The sequence below is a fragment of the Babylonia areolata genome, chromosome 21 (genome assembly GCF_041734735.1).
Source record: "Babylonia areolata isolate BAREFJ2019XMU chromosome 21, ASM4173473v1, whole genome shotgun sequence".
NCBI lineage: Eukaryota > Metazoa > Mollusca > Gastropoda > Neogastropoda > Buccinidae > Babylonia > Babylonia areolata.
The window spans coordinates 33,965,159-33,983,903 of NC_134896.1; the positions used below are offsets into that span (position 1 = coordinate 33,965,159).

An 18,745-nucleotide genomic window follows, 5' to 3' on the forward strand; every position below is an offset into this window, starting at 1 on the left:
CATACACACATACAGCTTTATCCCTTATCCCCACCATCCTCTCAAAACGGATATCTCTACTGTGTGCTGTCAGTGGAAAAGCAAGCCCAAATTATTCGTGTAGTAGTGGGTCGAGTGACACAGAAAACGGGAAACTGAAAAAGAAAGAAAAAGAGAAAAAGAAAAAAAAGGGGGTTATCTTGAAGACAGGAGACAACCAGATGGATCAACTCCCACCACCACACAACCCACCCCCTCATCCCCCACTGCCCCCACCCACCCACCCCCGGCCCTTACCCCCACCCCCCCCACCCCCACCCACCCACCCACACACACAACATAGCACTGCCTGCATGACACTTATCTCAGCTACGACTCTTGTGTCCTAAACTGTCTGTTGGGGATAGGGGGCGGGGGGGGGGGGGGTGGAGGGAGGGAGGGACGGGGGGAATGGTGGGTGGGGGGGGTGGGTCGTCGGAATGGAGGGTTGCGGGAGTGTGGGCGCGGGCGGGGGGTTGGGGGGGGAGCCCAATACACTGGCAACTGTATAGTCCAGTAATACCATACCATCAACATTCAACCTCCTCGTGTGAGGTCATCGCTTCAAGAATTATTTCACTTCTGTTCAAGTTCTGCAGCGCCTTACATAACCATCGCAAACAGTTTTAATGAAATAAAATTCAATTAAAAAAAAAAGGGGGGGGGATGGAAAAGTTCTTACTGATATTGGAACAGAGTGTGTATAATCATGTGCAACTGAGCTGAAATGGTATGTTCAGTGTTTGGTTTTTTGGGGGTTTTTTGTTCATCTTTGCCAGTAAATGCGATATCAATGTGTTTATAAAAGACATTTTATACCGACCAAACCTAGAAAGCTGGACTTACAACGGAATTGTTAATGTTAGTATTTTATTTGCTGTTGTTAGTTAGTTATTCTCATTGATTTATAGATAGATAGATAGATAGATAGATAGATAGATAGATAGATCTCTCTCTCTCTCTCTCTCTCTCAGTAAGTACTCAGGCATTCATATCCCTACAAGGCTATACTTTGATGCAGTTTTTTTTTGGTTTTTTTAGAATCTTCCTGACAGCAAAGCCCCCTAAAAAAAAAAATTAAAAAAAACAACTCTGCTGTGTACTACAATGCGCATTAAAAAAAAAAATAAAAAAAAAATTAAAAAAACACCGGCTGCTCAAAGATTACAACAAAACTCTTGTGCTTTTCTGTTTGACTGACGCTGTTACTGAAACCGCACAGATACAAGGACCTGTGGTTAAAAAAAATTCGGTGACTCTGACAGAACACGGCGGAACAGAAACGACAAGACAATGGAGACAAGATGGTGGATTAGGAAGCCAGACAATGATACAGACAGGACAGTGAAAGACAGCGAGAGAGAGAGAGAGGTGTGGGCGGGGAGAGAAAGAGATGGTGGGAGGGAGTGGGAGAGAGGGCTAGGAGATAGAGACGGGGGGGTGTAAGGGAGGGGAGGGAGAGTAAGAAAGAGATAATGAAGAAAAACAGAGAGAGATGGAGAAGAGGGAGAGGAAAGGACAGAGAGAAAGAGAGAGAGGTGCGGGGGGTGGAGAGAAAGAGATGGTGGGAGGGAGTGGGAGAGAGGGCTAGGAGATAGAGACGGGGGTGTAAGGGAAGAGAGGGAGAGTAAGAAAGAGATAATGAAGAAAGAGAGAGAGAGATGGAGAAGAGGGAGAGGAAAAGACACAGAGAGAGAAAGAGATGTGTGGGCGGGGAGAGAAAGAGACGGTGGGAGGGAGTGGGAGAGAGGGCTAGGAGATAGAGACAGGGGTGTAAGGGAGGAGAGGGAGAGTAAGAAAGAGATAATGAAGAAAGAGAGAGAGATGGAGAAGAGAGAGAGGAAAGGACAGAGAGAAAGAGAGAGAGGTGTGGGCGGGGAGAGAAAGAGATGGTGGGAGAGAGGGCTAGGAGATAGAGGGGGTGTAAGGGAGGGGAGGGAGAGTAAGAAAGAGATGATGAAGAAAGAGAGAGAGAGATGGAGAAGAGGGAGAGGAAAGGACAGAGAGAAAGAGAGAGAGGTGTGGGCGGGGAGAGAAAGAGACGGTGGCAGGGAGTGGGAGAGAGGGCTAGGAGATAGAGACGGGGGGAAGGGGGGGGGGGGTAAGGGAGGGGAGGGAGAGTAAGAAAGAGATAATGAAGAAAGAGAGAGAGATGGAGAAGAGGGAGAGGAAAGGACAGAGAGAGAGAGAGAGAGAGAGAGAGAGAGGTGGGCGGGGAGAGAAAGAGACGGTGGGTGGGAGTGGGAGAGAGGGCTAGGAGATAGAGACGAGGGGGGGGGATAAGGGAGGAGAGGGAGAGTAAGAAAGAGATAATGAAGAAAGAGAGAGAGATGGAGAAGAGGGAGAGGAAAGAACAGAGAGAAAGAGAGAGAGGTGTGGGCGGGGAGAGAAAGAGACGGTGGGGGGGCGAGTGGGAGAGAGGGCTAGGAGATAGAGACGGGGGGGGGGTAAGGGAGGGGAGGGAGAGTAAGAAAGAGATAATGAAGAAAGAGAGAGAGATGGAGAAGAGGGAGAGGAAAGAACAGAGAGAAAGAGAGAGAGGTGTGGGCGGGGAGAGAAAGAGACGGTGGGGGGGCGAGTGGGAGAGAGGGCTAGGAGATAGAGACGGGGGGGGGGGGGGTAAGGGAGGGGAGGGAGAGTAAGAAAGAGATAATGAAGAAAGAGAGAGAGATGGAGAAGAGGGAGAGGAAAGGACAGAGAGAGAGAGAGAGAGATGGAGGAAGAAAGAGAGGAAGAGGGATGAGAGAGGGGGAAGACAGGGAGGGATTCAAGATTCAAGATGGTTCATCCAATTAAGGCCATAGCCTCAGCCATGTGAAGAACACAGAATTCTACATGTGTCATTGCACTTGGTAATAACTATAAACAACGCAACGTCTTTCACAACAAACTAGCAGAGGGAGAGGAATAGAGAGATATATATATAGAGAGAGAGAGAAAAAAGAGAGGAAGAGAGAGGGAAGGACAGAGAGAGGGTTGGGGGGGGGGTTGGGGAGATGGGGGGGGGCAGAGAGAGGAGAGGGAAACAGACAGACAGACAGACAGACATGAATAGAGAGTGACAAATGAAAGGAACTGGAGAGGGAAAAAAAAAGGGATGGTGGGGAGAGAGGAAGAGAAGGGGGACGAAGGAAAGTTAAGAAGAAAGAAAGAAAGAATGAATGAAAGAAAGAAAGAAAGAAAAAAGAAGGGGGAGGAGGAGCAGGTGGATAATGGAGGCGGAGAAAGTAATGGATGAGAAAGAAGAGGAGGAGGAGGAAGATGAGAAGGAGGAGGAGGAGCAGGTGGATAATGGAGGCGGAGAAAGTAATGGATGAGAAAGAAGAGGAGGAGGAGGAAGATGATGAGAAGGAGGAGGAGCAGGTGGATAATGGAGGCGGAGAGGTAATGGATGAGAAGAAGGAGGAGGAGGAGCAGGTGGATAATGGAGGCGGAGAAAGCAATGGATGAAAAAGAAGAGGAGAAGGAGGAGGAAGATGAGAAGGAGGAGGAGCAGGTGGATAATGGAGGCAGAGAAAGTAATGGATGAGAAAGAAGAGGAGGAGGAGGAAGAGGAGGAGGAGGAGGAGGAGGAGGAGCAGGTGGATAATGGAGGCGGAGAGGTAATGGATGAGAAGGAGGAGGAGGAGGAGGAAGAGGAGGAGGAGGAAGAGGAAAAGGAGGAGGAGGAGGAGCAGGTGGATAATGGAGGCAGAGAAAGTAATGGATGAGAAAAAGGAGGAAGAGGGGGAGGAGGAAGAGGAACAGGAGGAGGAGGAGCAGGTGGATAATGGAGGCGTAGAAAGTAATGGATGAGAAGGAGGAGGAAGAGGAGGAAGTTGAGGAGGAGCAGGTGGATAATGGAGGCGGAGAAAGTAATGGATGAGAAGGAGGAGGAAGAGGAGGAAGTTGAGGAGGAGCAGGTGGATAATGGAGGCGGAGAAAGTAATGGATGAGAAGAAGGAGGAGGAGGAGGAAGAGGAGGAAATGAAGAAGGAGGAAGAGGACGGGCAGAAGAAACAGAAGGAGGAGGAGGAGGTGGTGGAGGTGAAGGAAGACAACAACAACAACACAACAACAACAACAACACAACAACAAGAGAAATCAAAATACAGAACCACACGTTGAAAGTGATCTGGGGTGGACAAGAGGACAGACAGAAAAAGACACAGGCAGAAAGAGACAGACATACAGACAGAGAGAGACAGAGAGCGAGAGAGAGTCTGTGTGCGTATGTCTGTTTGTCACATGCACACTCGCACATACATGTTATTTGTGTATGTATGTGTGTGTGTGTGTGTGTGTGTGTGTGTGTGTGTGTGTGTGTGTGTGTGTGTTGTGTGTGAGTCTGCCACTTTGTGTCAGCAGCAGTCAATGTTCCATCCTCTCTCTCTCTCTCTCTCTCTCTCTCTCTCTCTCTCTTTGCTTTCTTTCTTTCTCTGTGGTGCGATGTGTGTTGTGTGTGTGTTTGTTTCTTTCAATTTGTTCATTTTTTTGCCTGTGCATTTTACTAACACCATGCTTATGCCTGTATGCCGTGTGTGTGTGTGTGTGTGTGTGTGTGTGTGTGTGTGTGTGTTCGACATTGTAATGGGTCAGAAGGCCTACAGTTCTCAGTTCCTCAGTTCTCTCTCTCTCTCTCTCTCTCTCTCTCTCTCTCTCTCTCTCTCTCTCTCTCTTAAATTTTGTCTTAATTTTTTTTAGTTGAAGACCAGATTCAGCTTCACCACATTGTCTTTTATGTTTCTTTCGCGTGTACCCCTCATCTCTGTGGTTGAACTGAAGTCGGGAGGATAGTGTCACTGGTCACGATTTTGTCTGGGTGTCTCTCGACCCTTTCAAAGTGCAGAATTTCTCTGATGATGATGCGTGCGTGTCTGAGGGTGTCACTGAAAAGAAAGCTGTATTGTATGAAAAATGCTGGGTATTTTCGTACCATGTAAGAATAAGCTTGCTGTATCGACTGGACATTTCGAAACTTTTTTTTTATGAGTTAGTTAGTTAGTTAGCTAGTTAGCTAGTTAGTTAGTTAGCTAGCTAGCTAGCTACCTAGTTAGCTAGTCAATCAGTCAGTCAGTTAGTTAGTTGGTTGGTTGGTTGGTTGGTTGGTTGATTGGTTGGTTGGTTAGTTAGTTAGCTGGTCGGTCGGTTGGTGAGTAAGTGAGTGAGTGAGTGAGTGGGTTGGTTGGTTGGTTGGTTGTAATTAGATGGTTAGTTTGTTGGTGAGTGAGTGATTGAGTGGGTGAGTGTGTGAGTGTGTGAGTGAGTGAGTGAGACAGTCAGTTAGTTAGCTGGTTAGTTAGTTTATTTATTTACTTATTTCTCATCAACAAAAAATTTCCAGTCGTTCTGGCACCTCTTTTGCTGTTGCAGTAAGTCTCCAGGACGGTTCCAGGCAGGCGCTTACACATTGCCTCACGTTCACCTGAAAGGTATTTTAGTATCTTTTCCTATGATCCTTCGTTTTCTTGTGGGTTTGTTTTGTTGGTTGTTTTTGTTGTTGTTGTTTTTTTGGGGGGGTTGTTTTTTGGGTTTTTTTAATTGCCTTTTCCTTCCCATTTTGCGTGCAATTTTAATGTTTTGCACTGCAAAACTTTTGTGTTCTGATGTGTTGTGCTGTGCTGTGCTGTGTTGTGTTGTGTCTGCATCTGCTTCTGTGTCTGTGTCTATCTGTGCTGTTGTGTTGTGATGTGTTGAATTGTGTTGTGCTGTGCTGTGCTGTGTTGTGTTGTACTGTGCTGTGCTGTGCTGTGCACACAAACACACACACACACACACACACACACACAGATATATATATATATATGTGTGTGTGTGTGTGTGTGTGTGTGTGTGTACAGTTATATATACATACACGCACCTTTCGTCTCAAATCACACATGTGAATGCACGTTAAGATGGAGAACACACACACACACACACACACACACACACACACACACACACATCCCCACCCTCCTCCCACGTGCCCACCCCCCCTCCCCCAACCCAAACCCCCACCCTCTCCCTGGATCACACACCTTCTCCACCCCCACCCTCCCCTCCCTTCCCCGCCTTTCCACCCAGACTCGCCCGAGGGAGAAAGAAAGTGACCCACATCACATCACACGTGTAATAAACAGCAAGCAAACAAGCCAGCTCTGGAGTTCAGTCACCTTTCAGCCCAGACAGTAGTAGTAGCAGCCAACCTCGCTATTCCCTTGCTGTTGAAAAAGAAATGGGAGGTTGTTCTTCTTTGAAGGCTAGCCGTCACTGAACCTTGCCCCGCCCGCCCCTCACGAGTTCTGGGAAAGTAAAATCCCAATTGCGTTTGGGGGGCGGAGGGGACCCAGGTGGGGTTGCGGTCAGTGCTGACTTGTCGAAGAATAACCCCCCCACCCCACCCCCCACCCCTGACCCCCCCACCCGGTCGGTCATTCCAGGATAGTTTATGTTCAACACAGACCAAGGAGGAAGGTGGCAGAATGGTTAAGACGCTCATCTGCGCGCAAAATTTATACAGAATCCGTGAGGGTCTGGGTTCGAATCCCGCTCTCGCCCTTTCTAAGTCCCAAGTTTGACTTGGAAAAAATCAAAGTGAGCGTCTAGTCATTCGGATGAGACGATAAACCGAGGACCCGTGTGCAGAACACACTTGACTAGGCGCACTAGAGAAAGAACCCATGGCAATGAGAGTGTTGTCCTCTGGCAAAATTCTCTGTAGAAGAAATCGTTTCTGACAGGTACACACGTACTCAAGGCCTGGCGAAGCGCATTGGGTTGGGTTATGCTGCTGCTGGTTAGGCATCTGCCTAGCAAGATGTGGTGTCGCATATATCTATGGATTTGTCCATTCGAACACGCTGCGACACCACACCGGCCGTATTACCCACTTCCGCTCACTGAAAGCCTTCGTCCCTTCCCTCAGAGCGACTGTAACCTCCTTACTCCCCACCCCAATCCCCTCTCTCACACACGCCCCCCCTCCCCCCCCCCCCCCCCCCCCCTCAGCCTCCACACACCCTCTCTTTCTCTCCTCCTCCTCCTCTCTTCCTCCTCCTCCTCTCTTTCTCTCCTCCTCCTCTCTTTCTCTCCTCCTCCTCCTCTCTTCCTCCTCTCTTTTTCTCCTCCTCCTCCTCTCTTCATCCTCCTCCTCTCTTTCTCTCCTCCTCCTCCAACTCTCTCCCTCCTCCTCCTCCTCCCTTTCTCTCCTCCTCCTCCTCTCCTCCTCCTCTCTTCCTCCTCTCTTCCTCCTCTCTTCATCCTCCTCCTCTCTTCATCCTCCTCCTCCTCTCTTTCTCTCCTCCTCCTCCTCTCTTCATCCTCCTCCTCCTCTCTTCCTCCTCCTCCTCTTCTCTTCCTCCTCCTCTCTTCCTCCTCCTCCTCTTCTCTTCCTCCTCCTCCTCTCTTCCTCCTCCTCCTCTCTTCCTCCTCCTCTCTTTCTCTCCTCCTCCTCCTCTCTTCCTCTCCTCCTCCTCTCTTCCTCCTCCTCCTTTCTTTCTATCCTCCTCCTCCTGCTCCTCTCTTCCTCCTCCTCCTCCTCTCTTTCTCTCCTCCTCCTCCTCCTCTTTCTGTGTCAGCTAACTTTTCAATCCTGCCCTCCACACCAACCCAACGTTGTTGTTGTTTTTGTTGGTGTGTTTTTTTTCTCCCCCCCCCGCCCCCCAACCCAACCCCACCCCCTCATTCTGTGACGCTAACCACACATCCAGGCGTTGTTGGCCACCACAAATACATCACAGCCTGTTTTCCACTGTCCGAGTTTCTGTTTTTTTCTTGGTCAACGTTCCTCGCGAGTTCCTTCTTGGAGCCAGCGCTGTTGTTAGTTTGAGACAGACAGATCGTTTGAGCTGATGCGACCGCTCAAATAAAAGCAAATATATGATAATCGTAATAAGTATCATAATATATATATATATATATATATATATATATATATATATATACACATATATATAATGTGTATGTTTGCATGCATGTGTGAGTGTTTGTGTATGTGGGGGGGGGGGGGGGGGGCGTGCGCGCGCACATATATGTGTATGTAAACGTATATATATATATATATATATATATACATATATATATATATATATATACATATATATATATATATATATATATACATGCATGTGTGTGTGTGGAGAGAGAGAGAGAGACAGAGACAGAGAGAGAGAGAGAGAAAGAAATAGAGAGAGAGAGAGAGCGACAGACAGACAGACAGTTGTTTTCTCCCTCTCTACGTCAATGTCTTTGTCTGTCTGTCTGTCTGTCACGTCTGTCTGTCTGTCTGTCTGTCTGTCTGTCTCTCTCTCTCTCTCCGTGAATCAAATTATGGTGCTTAAAGGCCCGCCGACCATTAACTTGATTCACAGACCATGCGATTAAGGATAAGGAAGAAATGAAAGAGAACCACTGCTCTTTAATGTTGTAATTATCAAATCTAACTTTACCTGGGCGACAGCAATAAATAATGTAAAAAGAAATAAACGACGACGACTGCGAAAATCAATAACAACATCATTTCTCTAAAATCAGATGTTTCTTTGAGCTCCATTAATGAAAACGTGTGAGTGTGTGTGTGTGTGTGTGTGTGTGTGTGTGTGTGTGTGTGTGTGTGTGTGTGTGTGTGTGTGTGTGCTCGCGCGCGCGCGCGTGCGCGTGTATCTATCTGTTGATGACAACACACGACCTTCACACACACACACACACACACACACACATACAGAGCGGATCTGGCCATCGTATGTACATGCTCAATATCGCATCAGTGGAAGGAATGCCTTGTGGTAATGCGTCCGTCTAGGAAGCGAGAGAACCTGAGCGCACTGGTTCGTATCACACCGGCAGTCGCCAGTATTTTTCACTAGACCTTGAGCGGTTGCCTGCTGGACTCTAGTCATTCGGATGAGACGATAAACCGAGGTCCCATGTTCAGCATGCACTTAGCGCACGTAAAAGCACACACGGCAACAGAAAGGATGTCCCTGGCAACGTTCTGTAGAAAAATCCACTTCGATATGAAAACAAAAAAAATCGCAGGCAGGAAAAAATAAACAACTGGCTCTCTCAGTGTAGGGACGTGCTTTCCCTGAGGAGAGAAGCCCGAATTTCAGACAAGAGAAATCTGTTGTGACAAAAGAGTAATACAATGCAGTACAATACAATGCAATACAGTACAATACAATACAACAGATTCCCTTCCGAACATCTGTGACTTACGATGTATTCTCGTCACATGGTCCGGAAACCCTTAAAGCGTTATTTCAAATGGGATGGTTTCAGTCCTGTCCTTATCCAACCCAACTGGATTTGATTTTCGCAAAAGATGAAAAAGAGAAGAAAAAAAAACAAAAAAAAACTCTTATTGGCGTAAATTTCTAATTCATAATGTAGCCACGTGCTTAGCTTCAGACTGTTTCAGATAGCGCTCTTAGGCTTCAGATAATGCTTCACGCACAAACTGAATAGCAGACGACATTTTCGCAACTAACCCGCCGGCCTTCAGACTGTGTGACGCCCTACATATTCCCTAATCATCTATTAAATCAAGTCTCTGAATTGTTCACTGCAATATTATATGTGTTGTGCTTACACACTTTAATCAGTTAGAAGCGTGCTTGATTTTAGCTTAATCGTTCGTCAGTCTAAAGATTTCAACTGACGCAAAGCCGCTTACGTCATTTTGTCCTTCTCGCCAGACAACCTACTCCTCGACCAGCGTCTTGTCGCGGTACGCTATTGGCTGAGCTGGAATCTGTGTTTCTGATGCAGCGTATTTAATTAATATCTCTTTTGTCGAATCAGTAAAATATAAGTATTATATACTGGTAGAATCGTCGCAATTCCATCTTTAAATCTATTCCATGTATGTTTGCATACGTTAAATTGATTTAACGCAGTTTGTAATTTTCAGCGACGAGCTCGTTAAAACTGACCCTTTTCAGGTGACTTAAATTAAGATTATAAATTCATCTTAAATAATCAACACTTAATTTTATACTCATTATAAAGTAGCTTTTGAGCTCTATCTTTTGCGACTTATCCGACGTAAATCGGTTCCGGAATCATTTAGAAATCTATCATTGAACACCTTGTAACTAACACAGTTCTTGTCGGATTTGGCCTGATTTGAGCCGATCTGCTTTTCAGCACAAGCGATTGTCTTTGCAGTCCGCTTAACTTGCATAAGAAGCGACAGAGCGTGGTCAGTGTTCAAACAACTCCAACCGAACAAACGTGACCTTAAGGGTGTAGACGCCAATAGGAGGAGTTTGTATTATACTCCATGTTTGGTGATACATATACTTACATAAACTGATGCAAACTAGGCCTATTGGTTTGCTCTGCTTGGCCAAATTTCGCGCGGCTAACAGTGAAAAGACGCCCCTCTTTGTCTGGCCCGCTCTTAGCCAATCAAACGCCTCTAACAGCTATAAGCGCTGAATCATTCCCTTTGGCCAAGGCTCTCCACGCCATCTTGTCACGTTAAACTCCAACAACGCGTCAGTGTTCACTTCCTGCCTGGTCAGTTTCTGACTAGAGAGCCTGCTCTCTCTCTCTCTCTCTCTCTCTCCCTCTCTCTCTCTCTCTCTTGCTGCGTCGCAAGTGTGTGTGCGTTTGTCGTGTATGTTCCCACAACGGCTGACATCTCGCTACGTATCACTGCACTGTCTTCTGTTTTATCTCTTCTCCTTTATGTCTTCCTCTTAGTTCTTCTCTACATAACTATTGTAAGTAAAGCAATAGAAAATACCCATTTGTGACTGGCCTCTATATGTGCCTGTCCTGTGCGCGGGAATTCTTGTCTATCCTTTCATACAGTAAATCATCAAAATCAATCCTTAGTTAGTTCTTTTGTACCGTCCCCTGATAAACCACTCGGTTCAGTACACGGCTGCGGAGTATGGCTGCCTACATGGCTGGGTAAAAACGGTCATACACGTAAAAGCCCAGTCGTGTACATACGATTGAACCAACCAACGTTGCAGCCAATGAACGAAGAAGAAGAAAAAGAGGAAGAACCTTCGCCATCCTAAGTCAGGTGACATATTCACACACTGGATGGAGCGAAGAAATCAGGTGTAAAAAAAAAAAATTAAAAAAAAACAAAAACGAAGCATGTAGTGCTGTGAAACTTTAGCATCATGCTAAGATCAATTTTTGTGCAATCTCCACCATCTACTTGCCACGTACTTGAAAAAGATAAAAAAATTACCTGAGGAATCACCTTGGTCCAAGAACGACCGAAAACTGAGAGCAGAGATGAACCTTTATAGATAGATTGAATACACTGGTCCACATGTAGACTATTCGGCGTTCCAGGATCCGTTAAATCGTTGACAGTGTATACTAACTTTTGCGTAAATTCCCCCCCTCAAAAAAAAAAAAAAAAAAAAAAAAAGTTGGGGGGTAGGCGTTTTATTGGGTACTTCACTCTTTGCGAGGGTCTATTCCCTTACTTAGGTTCACCACACAGTACTGGCTGGGCTGGTAGTGAGAACACCCAACGGCTACTGAATGAAAGAAGACACTGTGACATGGAGCAAACATCGGATGCTCTTACTTGGGTTTGAAATAACACATCGACATTTCCTGCAGGCGTTCGATTGTTTCTTCTTTTTTTTTCTTCTTTTTCTTCTAGTTTTTTTTTTTTTTTTTTTTTTTTTTTTTTATCTCCGGCTCTCAATCCGTACTGCCTTCTAAAGCGAAACGGTCACAAATAGAAAACTTAGTGAATTATCATCAATTCGTGATAGTGTTTTACTGTTGGTTTCTGTTGTTGTTGCTGCTGTTGTTGTTGTCGTTGTTGTTGTTAATCGTATTTGAAAGTTTGCAGATTATTTTACCCTATCCACAGTTTTAAACCCAAAATGGGGAAGTGGGCATATACTTGATACATGGCATTCACAAAGCAGTTTACAGTAATTAGACACCTGGTCTGGTGGCAAACCTCTTATTCAAATGGCAAAAGGTCTGTTTTGGCAGAGTTGGTCACTGTATTTCCAATCGCGGAAAAGGGACGGCAGCCAACAAACCAGCATCAGCTTACACATGTGACCGCTGCGACAGAGACTCTCTCTCTCTCGCATAGGTCTCTACAGTCACAGGCGAGGCTGCTTGATCCAAGCAGACAGCCTAATCAGACATTAGGTCGGATATACTCTATCCATGGTCAGCCATGACCGAAGGAGGCGTGGACAACCTGCAGCAGACATGGACAACCCTTTCCTGACTCTTCCTTTGCGAAACTAAGCCATGAAACATTGATCACACACACACACACACACACACACACACACACACACACACACGTGTGTGTGTGTGTGTGTGTTTGTGTGTGTGTGTGTGTGTGCATAGATATATATATATATAGAGAGAGAGAGAGAGAGAGAGATATGTGCGTGTGTGTGCATGTATGTGTGTGTATGCGCGCGCGCGCGCACGCGTGTGTGTGTGTGTGTGTGTGTGTGTGTGTATGTACACATATGTATGTATATATGTATGTATGTATGTATATAAGTTGGCTCGTCGGTGGATAAAACGTTTTTTTTAAAAATCTGTGTAAAAAAAAACAAAAAAAACCCAACAAACAAATGAATTAATATTGTTCGGACTAGTTTTCAATTATCGATCTTTAGACCAGCAGGCTATAAATATCGTAGCCCACAAGCTTCGTGAAGTCATCGATACACCATCCGACACGCAGCAAAAAGTTTTCTTCTTCTTCTTCTTCTGCGTCTGTGGATTGCAGCTCCCACGCAGACTCGTATGTGCGACTGGGTTTTTACGTGCTGTCTTGCAGCGCAGTTAATAACACAGTGTCCGTTCATTTTAGTAAAGTTGAGTCCCAGGGGGTGGGAAAAACACACTCCAATTTGTGACAAAATAGCAAAACTGATCTGAACATTTGTCAGACAGAAAGAGAAAGAAAGAGAGAGAGAGAAAGGAGAGGGAAGATGAAGACAAAGATAGAACACACACACACACACACACACACACACACACACACACACACACACACACACACACACGCACGCACGCACGCACGCACGCACGCAGACGGAGGCACTGACTCAGAGACAAGAAACAGGCCAAACACCAGACAACTTCACTTGCGAAGATTCCATTGACGAAACACAGACATCAAAGGATTCCCAATTTTCTCAATTTAGCATCTTGAAATAAGATTTTGACTTTCACTCACGCGCACGTACTCACGTATACACACGCCTGCGCGCCCAAACATACACACACACGCCTGCGCGTATGCATGCATGCATTCACACACACACACACACACACACACACACACACACACACACACACACACACACACACACACACAAAGAGAGAGAGAGAGACAGAGACAGATAGAGACACAGAGACAGACAGGCAAAGAGAAACAGACTGGGGAGAGAGGCAGAAACAAATACAGAGAGAGACACAGACAGACAGAGAAAGAGAGAGAGGGGCAGATAAAGACACAAAGAGAGGCAGAGAACAGACAGACACAGACAGACGCACAGATAAACAGATATATACAGAAACAGAAACACAGAGAAACACAGAAAGAAAGAGACAGACAGAGAGAGAGAGAGATACGGATACGGATAGTTTATTCAATAAAGGCCATGGCCCTTCATGAAGGGGGTACAGTGAATCAACATTCAAAATCAAAATCTTACAAATTACAAAAGTAAATGATAACTGCAAATGATAATCCACAAATTGGATAATGCAAAACTGATAATAATTAACTACATAATACACTGCGAAACGTAAAAGCCTTATATAAGTAAATAGCAAACTGTTTTATAATAGTTTCGTTTGTTAATGACATAAGCATGGCAAGTCGAAATAAAGTAGGGTGTCTATAATATTTTTGTGGAATCAACTTATGTCTGAGGTCATTCAAAGCAGGGCAACACAACACAAAGTGAAGTTCGGTTTCTTCAGCACGTCTGCATAAAGGACAACTAAGATCAGAGACACTGGACTTTCGATAACAATAATGAGAGAGAGAGAGAGAGAGAGAGAGAGACAAAGAGACAGAGAGAAAAGAGAAAGATAATGATTACGATAACGAATTTGTTTAATGAGGGAATTGGAATAAGCATCCATGCTTCTTTACATCCAGACTTTTGGGCAAGAAATTCAAAATTCATATTCACAGAAGACAGAAAACCCAAACAGCCCAAACTCACATTCACAGACAGAAAACCCAAACAGCCCAAACTCACATTCACAGACAGAAAACCCAAACAGCCCAAACTCACATTCACAGACAGAAAACCCAGACAGCCCAAACTCACATTCACAGACAGAAAACCCAGACAGACCAAAACTCACACTCACAGAAGACAAAAACCCAGACAGCCCAAACTTACATTCACAGACAGAAAACAGCCCAAACTCACATTCACAGACAGAAAACCCAGACAGCCCAAACTCACATTCACAGACAGAAAACCCAGACAGACCAAAACTCACACTCACAGAAGACAATAACCCAGACAGCCAAAACTCACATTCACAGACAGAAAACCCAGACAGACCAAAACTCACATTCACAGAAGACAAAAACCCAGACAGCCAAAACTCACATTCACAGACAGAAAACCCAGACAGACCAAAACTCACATTCACAGAAGACAAAAACCCAGACAGCCAAACTCACATTCACAGGCAAAAACCCAAACAACCTTCTTCTTCTTGTTCGTTCGTGGGCTGCAACTTCTACGTTCACTCATGTACACGAGTGGGCTTTTACGTGCATGACCGTTTTTACCCTGCCATGTCATACTCCGTATTCAGGGGTACCCAAACAACCAAAACTCACATTCACAGACAGACACCCAGACAGAAACCCAGACAGCCCAAAACTCACATTCACAGAAAACCGAAAACCCAGACAGCCAAAACTCACATTCACAGAAGACAAAAAACCCAGACAGCCCAAAACTCAGATTCACAGACAGAAACCCAGACAGGCAAAACACACATTCACAGACAGAAATGCAGACAGCCAAAACTCACATTCACAGACAGAAACACAAACAGCCAAAACTCACATTCACAGACAGACACCCAGATGGCCCAAAACTCACATTCACAGACAGAAACCCAGACAGACAGACAGAAACCCAGACGGCCCAAAACTCACATTCACAGACAGAAACCCAGACAGACAGAAACCCAGACGGCCCAAAACTGACATTGACAGACAGAAAACCCAGACAGACAGAAAGCCCAAACAGCCCAAAACTCACATTCACAGACAGAAACCCAGACAGCCAAAACTCACATTCACAGACAGAAGCACAGACAGCCAAAACTCACATTCACAGACAGAAACACAGACAGCCAAAACTCACATTCACAGACAGAAGCACAGACAGCCAAAACTCACATTCACAGACAGAAACACAGACAGTCAAACTCACATTCACAGACAGAAGCACAGACAGCCAAAACTCACATTCACAGACAGAAGCACAGACAGCCAAAACTCACATTCACAGACAGAAACACAGACAGTCAAACTCACATTCACAGACAGAAGCACAGACAGCCAAAACTCACATTCACAGACAGAAATCCAGACAGTCAAACTCACATTCACAGACAGAAAACCCAGACAGTCAAACTCACATTCACAGACAGAAGCACAGACAGCCTAAACTCACATTCACAGACAGAAACCCAGACAGCCAAAACTCACACTCACAGACAGAAATGCAGACAGCCAAAACTCACATTCACAGACAGAAACCCAGACAGCCAAAACTCACATTCACAGACAGAAACCCAGACAGCCCAAAACTCACATTCACAGACAGAAATCCAGACAGACAGACACCCAGACGGCCCAAAACTGACATTGGCAGACAGAAACCCATACAGACAGAAACCCAGACAGCCCAAAACTGACATTAACAGACAGAAAATTCAGACAGACAGACAGAAACCCAGACGGCCCAAAACTCACATTCACAGACAGAAATCCAGACAGACAGACACCCAGACGGCCCAAAACTGACATTGGCAGATAGAAACCCATACAGACAGAAACCCAGACATCCCGAAACTCACATTCACAGACAGAAACCCAGACAGACAAACAGAAAACCCAGACAACCCCCCAAAAAAAAACAACTCACGTTCTCACAGGCGTTGCACTGCGCCGCACACATGTGACCAATCAGCGTCGTGCCCTCAGCCTCGGCACCCCACCGGCGGGGCGGGGTCGGGTCCGTGGTTACGTTGTCGACGACGTTTCCGACGGTACGACGGTTCCGTAAATCTCTGGCGGCCACCATCTCCCCAGACCACGTCACCAGCATCATCAGCAACACGCACAACATCCAGAACCAGACGCTGACATGGGTCGACGGCGACAACGACGACGATGACGACGACGAAAGTGGTGATGATGATGATGATGATTTTGTGAAGAATATCTGCACCATTGTTTCCCCCCCAAAAGAAGTACGGGGAGAGAGAAAAAAAAATCGCCAAATCCTCGTGAAATGAATTATCGAGTTAAAAACACCACCCGCACGGTTGTTGGGGGGGGAGGTTTAGGATATACGCCTCATCGCCGCGACGACGAACGGTTCCACGCGGAGACTCGGTACTTCTGGTGTTCTTGCACGGGACTGAGGAATGAGCATGGTGTTTTCTACGATTCCACGGTGAAGGGGTAGTGGTGGTGGTGGATAGGAGTTGGGGTGGTGGGCAGGTAGGTAGGGTGTGTGTATATGGGTGCGTGGGTGGGTGGGTGCGTGGGAGTTACTTCGCCCGAGCAGCAACGTTGGGGTCGGTGGTGGTGGTGGTGGTGGTGGCAGCGTGGTTCATGGGAACGTGTCACATTGATGATCACCTTCCTTCCTTTGGAGATCTGAAACGTAAAGGAATGGGTTTCCCTTATATACGTACATATACCAGCAGCAGCAACAACAACAACATCAATAATAATAACATTAACAATAACAATCATAATCATAATGACAAATATTTAGTGAAATACGAAATGCACGTCAGTACAACCTGTCTCAAGGTTTGTTGTTGCTGTTGTTGTTGTTCTCGTTGTTGTTGTTGTTGTTGTGTTTTCGCATTTAAAATTTTCAGGAATCAACGAAGAAGACGACCTTTTACATAGCAATAGTGTGGTGGGTATTAATTTGTCAACAGAGTTGTGTGACAGGGGGGGAAATGTAAATACAAAATGGAGAAAAAATGTACGCCATTTCTATTCAAGAATACATCAATGAAAGTGGTTTTTTGATGCAGATGGGATTTTTGGTGTGTGTGTGTGTGTGTGTGTGTGTGTGTGTGTGTGTGTGTGTGTGTGTGTTTAAATATCAAATAAGAGTTGATTTCGATCCTGTGACGTTTTTCATTTTGTCCGAAACTACGACTGTATATCTAAATTCACTTCTTTTTTTTTTAAGAAACATAGGCCTACGTATCATTTCTTGCCATTGTAATTTGTATCTATCAATAACATTTTTAAGCCATCTATTTTTCTCCGTTCTTCACAACGATTTATTTTTGCTCTTTATAGAGACCGATGTTAACGATAAAACCTGATACAAACAAAAACAGTTGGGCATCAGATCTTGTTATAATTTTTTGTTTTGTTTTGTTTTGCTTTTCAAGTATGCAGTCGGGGGAAAAAGTGCACATGTTAAATTTAGTGATTTTTCTTTTCTTTTTTTTTTTAATATCTTATGAACCGACAATTATTCGTTGTGCGTGCGTTGCGTGAGAGAGGGAGAGAGAGAGAAGAGTCTGCGTGCTGTTGTGGTTGTTGTCGTTGTTTTGTTTGTTTTGTTGGGAGGTGGGGGGGGGGGGGTTCTACCTTACTTCTCGAGTTTATCAACCATGAAAATTAAAGAACAAACACAGTGATTGTAACTATAATGGCAATGATGGTAAGAAGAAGAAAGAGAAGAACGAGACATTTCTTTGGCTCCTTAATTAAGAAAACACAAACTATGTCTGACGGATGAGCTACTAATTAATGTTCAACAAAACAACCTCCCCCCCAAAAAAAAGTTCAAATCGTGACGAGTACAGTTCATGTTAATTTTACATACCTTTTTTTTTTTTTTTTTTTTTTTTTTTTACTCCTGTTTTTAAGGTATCCAAAACAGTGGATGATCAAACTTGTAACCCTCGTCAGTGGAAACAAGGAACACACAGATCACTGCACAAACCACAGACTTCACGCAGCTGTGTATGAGTGTGTGTGAGTGTGTGTGCGTGTGTGTGTGTGTGCAGCATCAGTGAACTGAACGACACGCGGATTTTGTCCACAGCAGGAGACCACAAATGCGGCCTCACACGCCCGCTGACAAACTACTGACCACTAGACGCCGCGCGCGTGTGCGCGGCGCGTGCAATCTAGATGGAGAGAGATTCGAGCTTTATCATGGGCCTGAGGACAGTTTAGCCAGCTAGAGGTCACGTTTGTTTTCTCCCCACCACACCCCACACCCCAGACCCCACCCTCTTTTCCCCTTCCTGTTAACCGTTGTGTCTGTGTGTGTGTGGGGGGGGGGTCTGGGTCTGTGTCTATATCTGTGTGTGTGTGTGTGTGTGTGTGTGTCTGTGTGTCTGTGTGTGTGTGTGTGTGCGCGTGCGTGTGTTGTGCGTGTGTGAGTATCTATCTATCTATCTGTATATCTGTCTATCTATATATGTGTCTGTCTGTCTATCTATCTATCTATCTATCTATCTATCTATCTATCTATCTATCTGTCTG

General features: G+C 45.4%; 1 protein-coding gene across 1 annotated transcript in view; it reads right to left on the minus strand.

The window, feature by feature from the left end:
• Positions 1-16,872, minus strand: part of LOC143296084 (uncharacterized) — a 93,095-nt gene extending 76,223 nt beyond the window's left edge. Inside the window, exon 1 of the mRNA XM_076607841.1 lies at positions 16,137-16,872. Within this exon, the coding sequence (XP_076463956.1) occupies positions 16,137-16,445 (309 nt within the window). The 5' untranslated portion in view covers positions 16,446-16,872. The remainder of the gene's footprint in view (positions 1-16,136) is intronic.
• Between the last annotated feature and the right edge of the window lie 1,873 nt (positions 16,873-18,745).